The following is an 18,727-nucleotide window of genomic DNA, read 5'->3' as shown; positions in this document are numbered from 1 at the left end:
AATGACGTCATGAGGAATTTTTGAGGTTATATTTACATTTTCACATGCCATGTGGTTGTGGTATTGAATTGTCATGTGTAATTTTGACGGCTGTTTTATTTGAATTTTCACCCTCCTCCTCTCTAATCTTGAAACTGCTTTTCATACTGCTCTAGCAATGGGTAAGAGGAAGCGATTAACTGTGCTCGATGGAGAATATGATCTCTCTGATGCCAAGAAAGCAAGTCTTAACGATGAGAAGCGCTTGATCGTCATCCTGGAGAATGCACAACTAGAAACTGTGAAGGTAATTTTTTTTTTCAATACTTTCATTCTAATGAGAATACGAAGTGGTCAAGCTTTGCAACTTTTCACAGACATCACGAGAATATTATAATACCTTCGCTTAGTCGTGTGCCCTAAAAGCTCATGTCCTGGTTGTTTTGGTAAGTTGCCGCCGTTTCTACTTCCAGCAGCATCCTGTGAGGATCAGATAGCGTATTAATTATCATGTATTGAATTTATGCAAGTTGGTTTGTAATTTGTATTCGTGGAAGGAAGGTACGGGATTCCCACAGCCCACTTCGCCACTGGTAGCGAACTTAGGTGTAGAAAATATTACTTTTGAAATGTTTATTTATGCATACCTATTACCACCTGGACGTCTCTGTAGACAAGTCTTTTTGCCAAATACTGTCGTATAGTAGGCCATTTGAAAGAAATATATCCATTTAATCAAACTTGGCAATCATATTGATTTTTTTTCGTCTCCAGTTTCTCAGTCAGTGTTGAACTACTAACTTGCGTGGAACTTCACTTGATCGTCTGTTCATGATATTCCAGCAGTAAGCTTATCTTAATTATCTGTCAATGCACTTGGTTGTTTTTCATGTTTCTTCAGCGAATGATGGTTAATTTTATGTCTGTTTCAGGTCGGAAACAGTTTTCAACTCCTAGACTGTGATAGTGAAGGTATTATAAAGAAGGAGAAGAGGGATCCAAAATCATGTAGACCAGATATCCTTCACCAGTGTTTACTCATGTTACTTGACAGTCCTCTGAATCGAGCAGGTCTTCTTCAGGTATGTAACAAAAATTTTTATGAAGTATACTTTAGCGATCCATTCCAAAGATCCTTTTCTTGAATTTGATAATTATCAAATTTGACCATCTTCAATGTACTACATTCAGTCCTAGTCTGTAAGGATCCTCTTGTCTGAAAGCTTTCATTCTTTTTAAAAGCCAGTTTGTAAAACTTCATTTCAATTTTTAAGTATGTCAAGTGACTAAGTTCTAGCACAAATTTGAAAGTCCTCCATTTGGAAACAAAGGGAAAAACCTGTATCAGGCATAAAGCTCTCATAGACCTGGAGGATCAAGTGAATCTTTGTCAGGGAGGTATTGTTCTGGTTGATTCAAAATACTGAACTGCACAAGTTCCGAGAGGAAGCATTATTGTCTTGTCTTTCTCTGTCTGTTGGGTTGCTCGGCCCATAAAACTGATTTTTATTTCGGTGCTCATTTTCTCCAGCTCAGGAAACTCCGATAGCTATCAGCAAGAATCTTCTTTTTACTACTCTTTTTTCAAGGAACTGTTCAACAGCGTAGGGAAAACCAATGTATTACCTTTATGATAGACATGATAGACTTTTCAATGGAAGAGCAACAACTGCTACTCTATGGGAATGAGGAGAAAGGTCATCATTTCTTGATCGGCAGTGACCTCATGAATTTTTAAAACTCTATTTTTTTCCATATTTGTTCCCAGGTTTTTGTTCACACAGAGAAAAATGTTTTGATTGAAATAAATCCACAAACAAGAATTCCACGGACATACAAGAGATTTGCAGGCTTGATGGGTAAGAGTTACAAACATTTTTGAACTGAATCAGTGTTGGATTTTGCACCGCGATCATAGCTGTGCTACCACCAATACTGTGCTGCCATAGTGTCCGTAGAAATATTTCTGCTGATCATCTCAGACTTCAATTGATTGATTTGCGTTAACACTTATTTTCAGGCAATAGCTGTTAAGGATCTTCACAGAAGATTAAACTTATCAATTGTCTTAGCCAAATTGATCATTCTCTGTCTGTTGGGTTGCTCGGCCCATAAAACTGATATTTATTTCAATAGCTCATTCTCTCAAGCTCAGAGAACTCCGATAGCTCTAAATACTGACGGAGCTGGCCAAGATGGCTCCATAATTTTTTGGCAAGATTCAAACATTGATGAGTAATCCATTATTTCCATTATATCCATAAATGAAAAGGGGGATCAATTTTTTAGTCGGAGAAATTTATGGACCTGACAAGTCAGAGGCAACTCTTGAACTGGTAAAATAGAAAATTAGAAAAACAAACACTTTAACAGAAACAGTAGGTGAGTACAGAGCTTCCGCATGGATTGTAAAAAATCTATTAGTCCTTTTCTACTCTAATCTCTGAATTTTCGTGTTGTGCAACTTTTTAATAAGCCTCTTTTTCTGATTTACAGTCCAGTTACTCCACAAATTCTATGTTCGAACAGCAGATGGGTCACTGAAGTTGTTGAAAGTCATCAAAAACCCAATAACCGACCACTTGCCTGTGGGTTGCAAGAAAATTTTGACCTCTTATTCAGCTAATAAAGTAGTAAATCCAAGGGATATTGTTCCCAAGAACGAGCCGTTGGCAATTGTAGTTGGTGCCATGGCTCATGGTCAGGTTAGTTTAAATAAACTTCTTTCCTCCTTACTCTTCTTCTAACAGGCGTGTAACAGCCAATTCATCATATAGCTGCGATTTTTAACCCAATGGGAATAGCTTAATTTGCCAGTGCCTAGACAGCTAAATATCAAACCATAGTTTGATACATCTGTGTATCCGTAACTTATAATCTACCACCAGATGTTTGAGGAACATGTTGTCTAGTTTTAGTCAAAACTATTAGACAAGTTAAATAATTTTAATAATTGAGAAATATTGGTTTACGTCGCGTAGCATGAACAGAAGAGAGGGGTGCTCATGGTGGTAGTGAAAACTCCTTTACCCCTGAGTGCTGCACAACCAATCATAACTCGGAGACAAATGTTTTCCCCAAGATGATCTTGGTCTTATTTTAACCATCAGGGAGAGAACTAGGTACAATTTGGAGGGTTTATACATGTGTAATCTGAGTTAGCCCATTGACTGGTGAAAAATTAACCAACCTGCCAAAAATTATGTACCCAAAGAAAGGTGGGTTAACGACCTTTGATGTAAGGAAAATTTTAGATTAATATTTTAAACCATTTAAAAGTTATGACCCTCCTTCTGGGGGGGGGGGGGGTGGCTAGGTAATAAATTTGAATATAATATGGGCGCTCCAAATCATGCTCCTCATAACTTGAGAAAATGAGTTTTCACAAGAGGCCCAGGTTCAATGGCAGATGATACAACTTCTTTAATGGAGAATTTGCACGCAATTTTTTTATTGCTTCATCTGAAAGTGCCTAATGAGCTGAGTTCGCAACATTTTTCATAATTTTTTTCTGACATGGGAAATTGGAGAAAAATTGATTTAAAAGTGAGAAAATGTGCCGCCTTGTGACGTCATCTGGCGGCATTTCCCATTTAAACACATGTATTTTAGCAGAATCGGTTATTTTGTCATATCTCCTCTAATAATTGCTCAATTTATGAATCAAGGGTATCTTCGTGTTCAGTTCACTCAGAGGATTCCACTTAAACAGGAAATTCGTCAAATTTCAGACCCTTGCAAATTCTCCATTGCGAAAGAAAGCCTCGTTGGCTAAAGTTCAAAGAACCTTTCATCTTGAAACAATATATTACACAATATGAAATGGGTTGAAAGAGTATTTTCAAGACCTTCTCTTGTGATCATTCTGTCATTTCACTTTAGGCCATAATCATGCATTAAGTTCTCAATATACAATTATGCTTCTGTCTCTATTTCTCTAATTTACTTTTTTTTTCTTTTTTTTTTTTTTCTTGTGACAGGTCAAAGTTGATTATGGTGAAGACACAATCTCAATATCAAATTATCCTCTATCTGCAGCCTTGACCTGTGCTAAAGTATGCTCTGCATTCGAAGAAGTTTGGGGTGTCATGTAATCAATTTTACATAATTTATTTTAAATACTGAATTCACTTGACTATTTTTGTATATAATTTTGTAAATAGTAAGCAATAAATTTTTTAATAATCATTCATCTGATTTGCCTCTGGCACAAGTTTAGCCTTAAACAAGATGGTAAAGTATCCAGCCGTTTTATATGATAATGAATACCTAAATAAAAATTGCCATGAATCAACAAATTACACCCCTGATAGTCCGGGTTAATGTTCTCAGAACTGTGGGCACTTTCTAACAGATGAGCAGGAAGATAATTAAAAGTCTAAAATCAGTCCATAAGTTTCTAAACATTTTGGTCTGAGGAACTGATCCATAAAATTTCCTTTATTTCATTTGGGACACCATGTTCACTCGAAAATAAAGAGCAGACATAGTTACTGCATGGGGTGTGAGTCATTTTCATTTAAATAAAAAGAATAGCTGATGAAACATTTTTTTTTATTACTAATAAAATAATTGATATAAATGCTAAAATAAATAAAATCAAAATAACCAAAGGCATTATCAGAAATAGAAAAGTACAAAACTACCTACACTATTAACAAATTGGGGATAACAAGATGTCGAAATGAAATACAGATGCTTTCCTTTGTACCTGCATTTCATTGAGGTACTATTTGAATTCACTTAAAACTCAAGTTACCCAATCTTTAAGGACGGATTTTTCAATAAATAAAAAATATTTAAGGCACACATAAAAATTCATGAAATTATCAAATAAAAAACAGTGTTAAACGAGTATTTTCTCTTTCAGTTCCTTCAATAAATCACAGATCACCGCTCGATATTGCTAGAAGTTTTCTTGGTTCAACTCGACCAAAACAGTTTACCATTAATAAAAAGGTTAAGAAAAGACTTTTCATGAATTTAAGAATCAAGATAACTTTCACACCCTTGCTTCAAGCATTGATGACACTCAGGAAAAAATTGCGAAGATTTCATACCATTCGCCAGTACACTAAAGGGTGGGTTTGGGACAGGAGGTCATTTCAATAAAAATGATCTCAATGGCAACTCCTTCATGACAAGTTAAAAGTCATTGGTGAAAAATGGCAGTATCAATTTCCACTGACTGAATTATAATAGATAATGATGTGAGTTTCTCAAGAATTAGAAACACAGTAGCTTACAAATAAACCTACTGGTTGTAACATAAAAATCTAAAAAAACTTCTATGATGATTGTATCAGTACAATCGCCATGTAAGTGAAAAGATTACTTGCTTTTCCAAACTTTATGCTCGTAATGTTGCCTGAGTTTTTTAACAAAAAACCAACTCTGATTTCAATTGATGAAAAAAATAATGCAGAGAGCTTTGCGTTGACGAATTTTAAGTCCAAAAAAGCGAACAAGGTGGCTAAATAAAGTTGGACGCATTAAAAAAAATGGAGCCTATTCACATGTTGACAAAAAATTTGGAGTGGTTTTAACCTCAACCAGGCATACATTTTCTCCTGTCAAAAATTCAAAGTCAAGGAGACATATTTGAAATCTAAAAATAGCTTTTAAACTTTATCTCTAACATTGAGACTGATGGAGAAGTATAACTTAAGACCTCTACTCTTCAGTTTGACCTCCATCGATACGGCGTGGCTCTTTTCTGTTAAACTGTGTTCAGTTTTCCATACCATAGTTTTTTCCATTGATAAAAGAACTCAGTAGTTCTGATTTAAGAGAAACTCAAATTATTTTAAGGTTGTTAATAATCTGTTACTTGGAGTTTGGAGCTGATGTCAGGTGGGATTTTGATCACTGAGCAATGGATATAATCGAATTTTCCTTGGCCGTGCATGAATCATTCAGTCCAAAGACAGAGAAATATGTATTGCTAGGCAAAAAGCTATGAAGATTCACGATTTCAAACGCATACAGTTAGAAAAATGTGGCTCTTGTTAGTACCGCACACGGTTAGTCTCGTTAGTCGCCGCAGTTTGAAGCATACAACACTATGTTAATATCACTGAAGGTCGGATAATATCCGTTAAAACAACAAAATAGTTACAGATTTTTAGCTGTAGGAAAATAATTACATCGAATCGATGTAAAGTGACAAATATTAAGACAACAATCACTAATTTTAAGTTGCAAAGAAAACTTCATAGCTGAAGGGGAAGAACTCTAATTAAGGAACTGAGATTGGACCACTGTTATCTGAAGAACATAAACTGAAGATCTGCAAAAAGTCAACTTAAAATAACAAAGATTAGAAAAGCTTGTACAAGAGAGGGAAAGAGACACTTATTTACACAAGAAGAGGAGTGATTTCTGATTGAGATGTAAACCTAATTCTAGTTTGGATTATTTGTTACCATGTTATCTTTAATTACATAATTACAAAAGAAAATTCAAGAATAGCAGCATGCTAATTGTTGAAATTTTTCCCTGTTGATGGGACAGGCTAAAAGAAAGGTGGAATGAGGTTATGTCATTGGCTGGTTAAATCGGATAGTGATTTTGTTGAACCTTTTCTGCTTAGAGATTTTCACGCAGTAATCGACTGGTGCCCGAGCTACTATCACTTGGTGAAATAAAAAGAAGATAGGCAAAATGGAAAATGAAAACCGGAAACTATATTTTTAGCTTAGAGCTGGACTAGAAAAAAAGCATATAAGTGTGTACTTTCCGGTTACTATTTTTGATTATTTTATTTTTAATTCACTGACTGATAATGGTTTGGTCGCCAGCCAAAACTGAGATGGTTGTTCTTTGATTCTTTTTATTTGATGGGTTTTTTTTTCACCTTATTTTCGCTTATAAAATAAATTAATACAATAATATGGTCTGACAAACCGATGACATAACTTCATCACAGCTCAGTCTTAACATGTCTTGTCAACAAAGACAAACTTCCAAGATTCTATTGGCAGAGGGAAAAGAAATAAGCCTATGCTTTTCCTTTGTTATTAATCAATGACACTTCTTTATAAAAGGAATTGAGTGGGGATTTTGGCACTTAAATTTGTAAAAAACTAATGAGCGTAAAAAAATAAACTATAAACTTTGAGCAACAAAATATGTGGACTTTTCGGTGATTTGATGGCATGATTGACTGTCAAATCCTCTAGAATTTGGAATGGGATCACAATGTTAGCTTAGGGCCATATTCATAATCGTTTCTTTTACGGATCCTCTCCTTAAAGGGCTCCTCGTGGGTTAAACTGTCATTAGAGGAGAATTAAGAAAATCTTCAACACAGTGTTATACAAAGAACAATTTTAGCAGAATTGAAGTAAAATAAACATTTTAATCATGGTAATAGCTCCTGACAATGGCTTACATTTATTTGCCACCGCAAAAAATAAAAAGTTTGAACGAAAAATATCCATGAGTTCAACAAACTTTAAGGTAGGTACGAGCCTATCTCAAAATTTTAAAAACTTACTGAATCTGTTCTTTTGTATTTTAAATTTTCTAGAGAGACAAGGCATAGTAACCCTTTGAAAGGATCTATTTTCGTAGTTGAACAATTGAATTTTACCCAAATTCTTTAAAATTTTCCAGTTTATGATGCTATGTTAACAATCTCCTTGAACCTGCCTTAATCACAATGTAAGCCATATGGAGCCTCCCAAAGAAAAGAGTTTTTAAGAAACGACTATGGACACAACCCATAGTTATCATTTTTCATTCACCTTCCAAATTCGAAAAAAATATGACAATTCATCGAGTATTGAAGCATGGGTCTGTGGTCACCATTAACAGGCTTCTCTGTCCTACAAAAGTGTTTAGTACCCAATTTTTGAGCAAAAACAGACATATGATCGAGTAAGAGGGAGTAAGAATCAAAAAGTTTGAACATTAAACATTGAAAAAGTTTAAAAAAAAACTGTATGTGTACAAACACAACACTTTTCTGCTCTGTCTATGATAAATAGAGTCAGCGGATTTCGTGCAGGAGGAGTCCATATTTCTCAGATGTTTAAATTGAGGTCACCATTTATGAACATCAGAAAAAATTGAGTCTGAGAAAACAGATGCTGATAAAGGGTCTTTGTAGGAGGTTCAATAGTTCATGACGGCAGACAATTCTTATGACAGAACCTTACTAGGTTAAACTGATACGTATTGAACTTTTGGACTAAATTGGAAGAAAATTATAATAGTCTTGATGAATTCCTGATTCAGTTAAAAAATACATAATTCCCTTGGTCAGTCTTTTAGAGATTAAATAAGATTAAATTACTAAAACCTGACTGATTATAAACTTGTAAAATATAAAAGTATAGTGCCTGAGTAATAATTTAAGTATTCAGTCAAGGTTTCTTTTTTAAAACTACAAGGAGAACCTTTGTTAATATTTCCAGTGAGATAAATTCTGGACTGATTAAAACTCAGTTATCAAAACCCTTTCACTAGGAACCCCTAAGTGCTTTAAAACTCAGAACAAATAAAATATGTTGAAAGTATCCAGTTTAAAATACATATCACATTTACATTGAGAGGACTTACGTTCCACAAAAAGTGATACTCTAAAAATTATCACAAGTGATGCTTTGTGTAAAATTAAAGAAAAAAGAGACCGGCTTTAATATTTGTAGAAAGACATCTGTCCTTTTGAAATTAATGGCAGGTTTAAATTACTGACAATGAGTTAATTAAATGACTAGAGGTACGTGTGATCAAGTTTCATACCTATGTTTACTACAGAAAGATATTGCACTGAGGCACACAAAAATTAATAAAACTAGGAAAATACATTTGATTTGAATATATTATGGCCATGCTAATAACTACAAGAGTCTTTTTGACACTTTAAGAATCCGTTGTCTTAAAATTATGACATCAGAAGAGAAAATATGCCAATGTCTGATGTATATGACCCTGACACTGGCCAAAGAAAGTATACAAACAGGAATAGGAGTCTTGAAGAGCTTATTTCAGGTTGAAAATGAAATTTAAAACAAGATGGCATATCACACTGCCTGTCTACGTTTTATTCTGCACTCACTGCAGTTTAGTGATGTGTGCGCATTTGTGGCACTTTCAGAATTCGTTCTCAATACATACCGATTGTTGCATTCTCATTTCAAATGATGGGTCACCATAAATATGATAATCATCCCTTTAAAATAAAAAATTTATAGAAAAAATGTGAGCAAGACAGAGTTTGAATGTGCTAGGGCACATATTTTCCGATCATGACACTCTACAAATGGCACACAATGTCTGAAAGTTACAGGCAGTAATTACCACTACCTGGCAAAAGGTAAAAGTAAAGCAGCAAAAAACTGAAAATTCATGGAATGTACAAGAAGGACTCAAATCAATCCATCATTTCAACACCGAGAAAAGATAAGAACTAAAAACCTTTGAAGATGAACTTGAAAACTAGATGGTACTCATCACGTATCCATCTCCAACTACTTTGAATTAGCATAAAATATGTAATTAGGGAAAATAAAGGAACTAAACGACTTCCGGTATGACAATCTGTGCAATTTTTAACACTCATTTTCCGTTAGATCTACTCTTTGATGTTCCCATTAAATGAATAAGTAATAATTATAATGAATAAAAAAATTGCAAAAGGGAATATTAATTACCTAACTCCTGTCATTGCTATTCCAAATTTGTTTTTGGCATTTTTCAGGTGTTTAATTTAAAAGTACATCAACACAAGAATAAGACGAATCCAGGTACTTTGAAGTCCTGTGGAGAGAAAGACATGCAGAAGAAAGAAAGATAAGTGATTGAGCAGATGGAATGATTTGAAAGAAGATACAAAAAGAAAAATTTCAAAAATGTTTAAAGCTATAGAACAGTATCAGAACTCTCACTTGTATTGGAGCGTAGCAAGTTTTTACTTCATGACATAAAAATAAACCACTATCAGAGCTCAAAATTTTGTTCAGAAACTTCAGAACTTGAAATTTTGTTATACGGTTGGATAAAAATTTAACATTTTTAAATACCTCATGAAATTTTAAAAAAATCAAGTTTTCTTGAAAAATTGGATAAAAATTCTGTACATATATCCAGACACTTACCAAGAGGAGGTAAAATCTTTCCATCATTAACATTAGTTTTTAACAAGTAATGACGAGGCTCATTCTGGACAAGAAAGGATTGATTAATGCTCTTGCAAGTTAAAGTTCTGATTTCAAAATTACACCTTCGTTATTTAAAATAACAAATACAAAATCCAATGAAACTTACGTACTATTAATTACAAAATACTTCTATACAACCTCAGGACAAGAATCAGAGACTGGTCATGGCTGGGGGTCGTGCATAAGCTTTGGGGATGAAGCCATATTTGCGTGTCTTCGGAGCATAGGCCCAAAGCCAGCCATCAACCGTTTGGTTGGCGAGATCAGCGTAGATCCAGTCTCCCCGACGGACAGAGAGATCATCTGGAGCTTGAGCCTGAAATTTTAAAGGATTACAGAAATCAAACTAAACGGTAAAAATTAAAGTAGAGAAAGCCATGTAGGGCTCTTTCAAAACGATACCTTCTAAACTTGAATACATACAAGAAAAAACACTAAAAAATGTGGCCCAAACTGTAAGTAACAAGATGGTAAAATAGTGCTAGGTCCACACTATTTCGCAGAGAAAGCAAGGCCTAAAAGATCACAAATTTCGATTGGAGTCCAAAATTTTTGAGCTCTAACGAGCTTCAGAACGAAACTCAAAAATTGTTGACTTTAATTGAAATTTGTGAACTTTTTGGCCCTTGATTTTCTTGCGAAATGATGAGGACCCAGCACTATTTTACCATATTGCGTACATACTTACTACTATATATTAAGGAGGGTGTATATTGCGAAGTTTGGCAGCTGAAAAAATGGATACGGGTTATACTAAGAGCAACAGAGATGGATTTCTGGAGAAGGTTGGCTGGAATTTCTAGAGAAGATCGGGTCTGCAAAGAGAGAGTGCTTTACATCACAGGAGTCGAAAATGACATCGTATTCGATGTCATGATGAAACAGCTTAGGTTATGGTCATGTTAACAGGATGACGGAAGAAAGGTTGCTGCAGAAGATGCTTGATTGGGTTCCTCCTGGGAGGAGACGAAAAGGACGCCGCCCGGTGAAAGGGTGGCAACAGGGAGTTTTAGAGGAAATGAGGGAGTATCAACTCCCTGAGGGGCTTTGGGAGGATAAGGGACTTTGAAGGCTGGGTGTTGCAGAGCGCCAACGAGTGTTATGAAAGCGGCTTACATGTATGTACACATTGCGTGCTGAATGCCACACTACTCATTAGATTTGCATTTTTATACGACTCTTGTAATCTGCACCGTCAAAGGAACACTTCAAACCAGAGGGTCCGCAGCAATGATCGAGCTGTGACGTCAGCTGAAGCTTCCGCCCTCGGTTATGGTAATAGGCGCGGCAGTCAGCGGGGTAAATGCAAGAGATTTTTTTAGGTATGTTGTTAGTTGATATATCAACTTTAGGTTGATTTCTGGGTGGATTCATTGATTTTTTTTTTGCGGTGGGAAATTACAATTTTATTTTGAAAATCATTCATGTGAAATTGAATGTTTCAGCAGAGTTTCAATAGAGAGGAAAAAAGATGAAAAAGCACCCGGCAGAAATTTATTTGAGTGGGTTATGAAATATTTCCTTCAATTATTTCCAAGAAATTTTTTCAAGATGCGAGAGGAACCTGTAAGTTTTTAAGAGATAAAAATTTAAATACATACTTTGTAATCATACAACATGACAAGCTCTGTGCCATGATAACGTAAATCTTCATTTTGAGCCGTGCCAAGATGATGCGATGTGTTGTTCACGACGCAACTGGTTGCTGTATGATTAGTAGAATTTCCAGTCATGGGTTGATTATTATTGCTATTCATTTGATTTAGGTGCCCTGTGAACATAAATAATTGCACACTTAATATTTTCTTCAGGTATATAGGCAGACATATGGTAGACGCTATGATTAAGTAAAAACGTGAATGCGATAGAGGTCCATGTATTGAGGAGAGAAAAGTCTCACAAGTATGATTTTATTGAAAACCTATTTGTTAAGAGAGTGGAAACAGTTCAGTTATGACTCGAATTAAACAAGCTTAAAATAAAAATAAAAACAAAATTTCGAAGGCTCATGTTTTCATTGAGTGTTTCAATCCAAATTATCTTTGATTTCAGGGAAATATATTTTCAAAGAAGGGAAGGAGAGGAGAGAAATAAATTAACACACCAAGTTGATAGATGGATACGAAACAGTGAGCACTATTTTCAAGCAACAACATATATGATGAACATAAGAAGTAATGGGCGTGTTGCAAACTTTTGCTAGAACAAAAATTAGAGTTGTTTCTTATAAATAATATCTCAAAAATCACGATGAGCGCATTGGCAAACTCTGAATTGCACTCCTAACTTCACATTCTGCGTGAGAAATTTGCATTTTTTTAAGCTTCTCGCTTCAAAAAGGATACTACAACACAGGTGAATATTTTGTGAGAGGAGTCGGTCCATTCAATCCCTGCTCAACATGGCCGACGCTTTCACGCGCAAGTTGAGGAGACCACGAGGTCAATCAAGGTGGATATCTATCAATGCGAGAAAAATGTGAATATAAGCATGCAGATTGTTATCAGGTGGTTTGAATCATCGTCCCGTTACATGGGTTTCGGCAAATTGGAGTCGGCTATGTTAAATATCCTTATGAGCGGGGGTTGGGTGGAATGACTCCTCTAAGGAAATGTTCATCTGTGCCATAGTATCGTTTTTATAAAGCTCGAAAAAACGCAAATTTTTTATACAAATTGTGAAGTAAGGAGTGCATTTCAGACTTTGCTGATACACTCATTGTGAGTTTTGAGAAACTTTCTGTGAGTAACAACTCTTATTTTTGCTCTAGCAAAAGTTTGCAACAGGCCCATTAGAGGCCTACCAGTTACCGGTTCAAAAATTTCTTTTGAGCAGAAGTTTTTCTTTATGAAGACATAAAGTCACATAAGTCAATACAAAAAGAATAAACCAAAATGAGACATTCAGTTTCTTGCTTGAATATTGACTGGTTCATTTGTTGTGGAATAGCTTAAATATTTTTAAAATGGATACCGACAAGTTAAGTAAAGAAGAGGTTATAGTGGAAATACCTTGTATCACATCTGCTGGGTAGACAAACCCAGATGGAACAAATCCCTCTTGATTGTCACTCCGCACAATCCAGTACCAATCCGGATCTTCACGGTTTAGGACAGTTACAAACTCACCGCGCTCTACACTTACATCATTTTCGTCTCTTGCTATAAATGTGTATAAAACAATAAATCGACCAGAAGGATCCTGAAATATATCAAAACATAGGATCAAAAAATAGGAGAAAATTTCAAAAGATAAGATGACAAGCTGAAAAGACGTTTGTTTCTTGTTTGAAAATTGACCAATTCATACGTTGTGGAGTAGCTTACATTTTCTTGATAATATTAGGAATTGGTAATACTAGAGAAAATTGATACTCGAAAAGAGTTAGAAACAATTACTGAAGGAAGATATCACGAGAAGGACATTCAATCTTGGCAAATGGCGACACATTTTAAAATTTGGAGAAGCCACTTGTCGAGTAATATATCAACTTGAAAGCTTTTAAATATTACACAGACAATGATCTTATTCTTTCAAAGGAAGGAAAATAAAAAATTAAGCTCTGGGTCACTGACAGACACTGTTTGGCAGTCAAATCATTACATAAGGAAATTCAGTGTTTCTACTGATGGGTGCTTCTGAATTGGTAAAATGGAGTTGTGTAAATTGGATTCAGTTCGTCAGGAAGTAACAAAGTTTTATGGCAAATGAGAGATCTGCTTGTTAGTTGCTTGAAAGATCTCCACAAGCATCACTATGTAGTTGGTTCCTTTCTCTAAATTGATTCATCAATAGAAAATTAGAAAGGGAACCAATTTGCATTGATTCATTACTGACTTGATTTGGTTCATTTTGCATTCAGGAGATGGAGGACCAATTTATTAAAAAAATAAAACTTTGTTCAATAACTTTGACGTTTAAAAATAAATGAAACAAAACCTTTTTTACGAGAGATAAAACTATGTAATTCTACAAAAAGCGGACCTTGTTTCCCAAAAAACTTGACTCCTTTTGGATAAAATTGATCCGATTGATGGAAGTCTTGAATAGAATGAAAAGCTAGGCTTTGAAGTAGGTACCTTGAAAAATGGGTGTACATCAGGTTGAGATGAAGATGCACTGTGCAGAGATGCCTGGGAGCTTGTCATATTCAGCTGCTGCGGGTTTGACACATTTGTTGCTTTTTTCCCATAGCTATCACAATCAGATACATCTCCTGCTGCACGAGGATCTGGATTGATGTCCACCTGATTTTTTGGAAGGAAAAATTTAAATTAATACTAGTGAGTCAAATTGGTTGTACCTAGTTGCAATTTCATCAACTAAAAATTTAAATAAATAAATAAATTAGAGAATTCAGATACCTATGTTAGCAATACAAGTGAGTTATAAGTCACAGCTATGAACAAAAAGGTTCATGGAAAATCAAAATTAAGAAAAAAAAAATTAAAACCCACTACCACCACCATCATGCACGCTAAAAGTTAAGCAGAAGTAAAACGACTAGCAATGGCGAGGCGTAAATGGTCGATTATCGATATCTCCTCATTTGAAGCTATGGTAAACAATCGCTTATTAGAGTGTTCGTTGCAAACAGCCTGTCTAGTGATCCTCTTCTATAGTTTTGGATGATAGATTAATCTATAGAGCGCAAAGCATGCCTTGCCACTGGTGACTAGAACCTTTCAATGATGCTTTTTGGAAATAAATGGGGGTCTAGGGGACTTCATTTCTGATATGTATTAGAGAATCTTCAGGAGAAGGGGACGAAAACTTGTTTGACATTCTAATCCAGGAACAGATAATAAGCAATTCTTCTATTTGTGTTTCCAGCACTCTCTCAAGAAATTCTACTTTGTAAGAAGACAATTAGGATGGTCATTTCATAGCGCACAGAGAATTACTGTCAATATAAGTTCTTTAGTAACATTATGCTTGAATTAGCTTCTCTGATATAATGTGTGCTTAAACAGGACTACAAAACAATAAAAATTTGCAAAAATTAGAAATGTTTTTCATACTTTTGGAATGAGTTTCAACACACAATGATGGTTGGGCAATATACATATTTTAATAAGAGATACACTTCCATTACCTAGTAACAACAGTTATTGTCAGTTGAAATAAGAGAATTCAGTTCAGATAAATGATCTTATTATTTAATTTACCTCAACATCTGTGCTGTTACGTTGTTCTCGTGGCAATTTTTTCTTGACATTACTTAGTGCTAGCTCTGCTAAATGAGAGTTGTACGGAGTACAATATGAATGTGGTATGAACCCTTCTTGTCGATTATCAGCTGCTATAACATACACCCAATCGTTTTCTCGATACAGCACATTCACAACCTAAGGAATAGAAAACAGAACGATTAACTTTTATTTTACAACACTGGAGCAAAAAATGGTTCTGTTACATAAGTAATAAGATATATTTTTTATTTTTCCATCACTTCTTTATCTTATTATATTTTCTCAATAGCCTACATGATGAGTTTGTTTTTTCACTAAATCCAACTTTCTGGGTATCAGTCATAGTAATAAAAGTGTAATGGCCTCATTACCTATGTTAGGGTGGGAGAGAATAATCTTGGGACCAATGAGATATCAAGGATTGTAAGTTCTTTACTTGTTTTGACCTAAAGACAAGCTTCAAATGAGATACGTCTTAAAATTATATAACTCAGTGGCTCTGCACCAATCCTGCCAAATCTTAAGGTCATTTTTTCATTGTCAGGAATAAGTCTAAACCATAGATGAGGTTGTATGAAAAATTGAACCTCCTTAAAAATCAGTTGTACAAAGCATACTGAACCGAAAAGGCTTGAGACGTACGTGCAAAAAATTGATTTTTCGATTTTATGTATACCATTCCCTTCTGCCATAATATGATTTCTTTAAAAGTAATTTGTACGTTCAACTGATTAATTTCCTTTCATCTAATTATTATGATAGAGCTTCTCTCCACAGATTACAAAAAACAGGGAAGAGCAACATAAGCAAACCACCACTCACCTGTCCTCGCTTTACTTGCAGTTCATCATCGACACAAGGTGTGAAGTCGTGCAAGACAACCATTTTGCTATCAGGCGAGAGCCCATTCTCTTTTTCTATTCCTACACGTACTAGAGTTTCAATTGATGAGCTGCCAGTGATTCGGCCCATGGCAGCCACCCCGCCTCCGCGAACATCTTTGTCTAGATCTCCACTCAAACCTGAAACAAATAATAAACATTAAGTATAATGAACATTCGCTTGTGATATGGCCACCCAAAAAAGCAGCAGCTCGATAAATCTATCAGGAAGACTCTTCTGCTGATGTCCTTCTTCTCTTATAACTTTACCTTCCAAAATGGCCAATGCAAAGGATTAAATGTAAACTATGAATTTGTGGGGCTGTTTCCATATTCAAGATCAGTGAAAACTATTCTTCAGACAATGCAGCCTGCTCTATCTTTGACAAAATTCTACAAGTGCTGATACTGTTATGTTTTACATCAATGTCAGTTGAACACTGAACATAGATACTTAATTATTTATCTCAATGGATATTGATTATGGACGATTGGATTCTGTCAAGTTCCTGTGAAATATTGTTTATACATAGATCAGAGTAGAAGTAAACTGAATTCAATTCACGTAAGCAGAACAAACGTCAAAATTTGTCATTGCTATCTTAGGAGCAAATACACTAGTGGATATACGTAGACTAAATGCATTTATGCTTTGGGACTCGATTTTCAATAGTAAAAAGTCAGTTTCCTTCTAAATATTGCAGTTATTTTGTTCTTCGGGAAATGAATGTGATGAATTTTTGCTCTATCATGGCTAGACTAAAGTATATAAATCTGCAGTGAGCGATTGAGGAGCTTAGTTTCTAGTACTTATAAAAACAAGACCATGCAAGAAACTTTAAGAGTCTAAGGGGCACTGAGGTTAGTACTTGCTCTCGTTTTTGCATATGTAAATTAAAGGGTTGGATGTTAAAGAGCATATAGATGCAATCAGGCTGTATTTTGGAAGAGCAAGAAGGCAGTTTCAATTGGAAGCAATTGACAAAACCTGGCAATGAGCTGAACATAAATAAAAAAACTGGCAGTTCTTAAAAAACCTTAATTGTAAAGATACTACGGGCATTGACCAAAATTGGGAAATCAACCACTGCAGAGTGTTGTGAGCATTCTTTATAATATTTAGCGACATAGGAATGAAAACCCAGCAATAGAGATAGTGTACAATGGAGCATGCCTTTCAAATTTGAAGTTTGTTGGACTAGACATGGAATGTTATCAACAAGTGTTTTGAACCTGCAAGTATAAACAAATAGTGGATGCTCAAGGAGGATGGAGCATAGGATTCCAATATAATTAATCCCTGAGAGCTTTAAAGAATTCTTGAGTATCTAAATAAACTTTGAAAGCTTGGCAGAATTATTTGCTGAAGTATTCAGGTGAATATAATGATAAGATCGAGTGTCAGAGGAGGAAAATGAAAATTTCAATGGATGCTATGCTTTTGGCAAATCAGGAGAACAGCCAAGAGAATGAATGAAAACAAGTAAAACAACAGATATAACTTACTTTTCTTTTTCTTTCCTCGGCGTATTCTCACTGGACACAGAAAAGCCATTGTAACTACACAGCATTATTCACACATAAAAATAGTAGACAGCCATTATTCCTTCAATATCAACTTGATATTAGCCTAATTTTTCTTCTCTTGTGTCGCTTTTTTCTCTTTTTTGCTCACTTATCTCCTCTCGTCGTCTATTTTCGTTTTTTCGAGCAATTAGCTGACAGATTTGCTGGTCGTTGACATCACCGATGCTACACCGTTGAGGACAACCTGTTGATTCACCGAACTCAACATCCAACCTCATTTCAAACCAACGCGCGCTCGTTTGAAAATGCGCTCCTGCACTCTTTTGCCGCATTAGACTTTCGCAATTTATTTGGAAGGCTGAGAGATTCAATGGCTTAATGCAGTTTTATCGAAATCCAGATCAAGTTTAGGAGGCTGTGGTTGGGTTAGGTTCATCTCTATGAGAGTTGAGATTCCGCGACCGTTTATTTTTCAAAGAGCGGCGAAAGATTCCGCTGTCGCTGTGAGAATACTCAGATAGAATTGGATCACACGTGAGTCGCATGCAATACACATATAAATTTTAGCCCGATTTTTATTTCCTTGTTCTTGTGTCAGTACTAGAATCAAAATAAATTCAACACCTTTGCATTTAGAGAAGGAACTGGGAAACCTCGGTCACTTGGCTGAGAGAATCCTTCCCGATAAAATTAATTTTTCTCGTGAACCCCTTGACTGATTTTTAAAACCCGGGCTTGCTTTAAAGCTGAGCGCGTGACTTACAAGTGATTTTCCACGGGTTTCATTTGCACACTCTTCTCTTTCCGTTCAGAAGATCACCTTTTTTAAAATCATGACCGGAATTCGTTTCAATTTCAAGCTGAAGGGTTTTAATCTTCAAACATTTTTGGGAAACGCCCTCACGATCATCCGCGTGCCTGGAAAGGTCTGTATCCCTCAACCTCTCGTCAGCTTTTTCAAATCGCGGGTGATAGATCAAAA

At 35.3% G+C, this 18,727-nt stretch overlaps 2 protein-coding genes across 2 annotated transcripts; one reads left to right on the top strand and one right to left on the bottom strand.

Annotated features, from left to right (window-relative positions):
• The first annotated feature begins 25 nt into the window (after positions 1-25).
• On the top strand, positions 26-4,167 carry LOC109032366 (ribosomal RNA small subunit methyltransferase NEP1). The gene is made up of 5 exons (XM_019044454.2): positions 26-286; positions 912-1,061; positions 1,748-1,838; positions 2,476-2,684; positions 3,960-4,167. The coding sequence occupies exons 1-5, from the start codon at positions 158-160 to the stop codon at positions 4,071-4,073; spliced, it is 693 nt and encodes a 230-aa protein (XP_018899999.1). The 5' UTR covers positions 26-157; the 3' UTR covers positions 4,074-4,167.
• Positions 4,168-4,516: 349 nt separating this feature from the next.
• Positions 4,517-17,944, bottom strand: Dlish (Dachs ligand with SH3s). Its single transcript, XM_019044451.2, has 7 exons — positions 17,725-17,944; positions 16,160-16,359; positions 15,314-15,493; positions 14,225-14,392; positions 13,157-13,346; positions 11,747-11,916; positions 4,517-10,461 (listed from the first exon to the last, which is right to left on the bottom strand). The coding sequence occupies exons 1-7, from the start codon at positions 17,771-17,773 to the stop codon at positions 10,297-10,299; spliced, it is 1,122 nt and encodes a 373-aa protein (XP_018899996.1). The 5' UTR covers positions 17,774-17,944; the 3' UTR covers positions 4,517-10,296.
• Positions 17,945-18,727: the final 783 nt, after the last annotated feature.

The sequence above is a fragment of the Bemisia tabaci genome, chromosome 3 (assembly GCF_918797505.1).
Source record: "Bemisia tabaci chromosome 3, PGI_BMITA_v3".
Taxonomy (NCBI): domain Eukaryota; kingdom Metazoa; phylum Arthropoda; class Insecta; order Hemiptera; family Aleyrodidae; genus Bemisia; species Bemisia tabaci.
The sequence above is the reverse complement of the archived record's forward strand: the minus strand, read 5'-3'. Positions and strand labels throughout refer to the sequence as shown.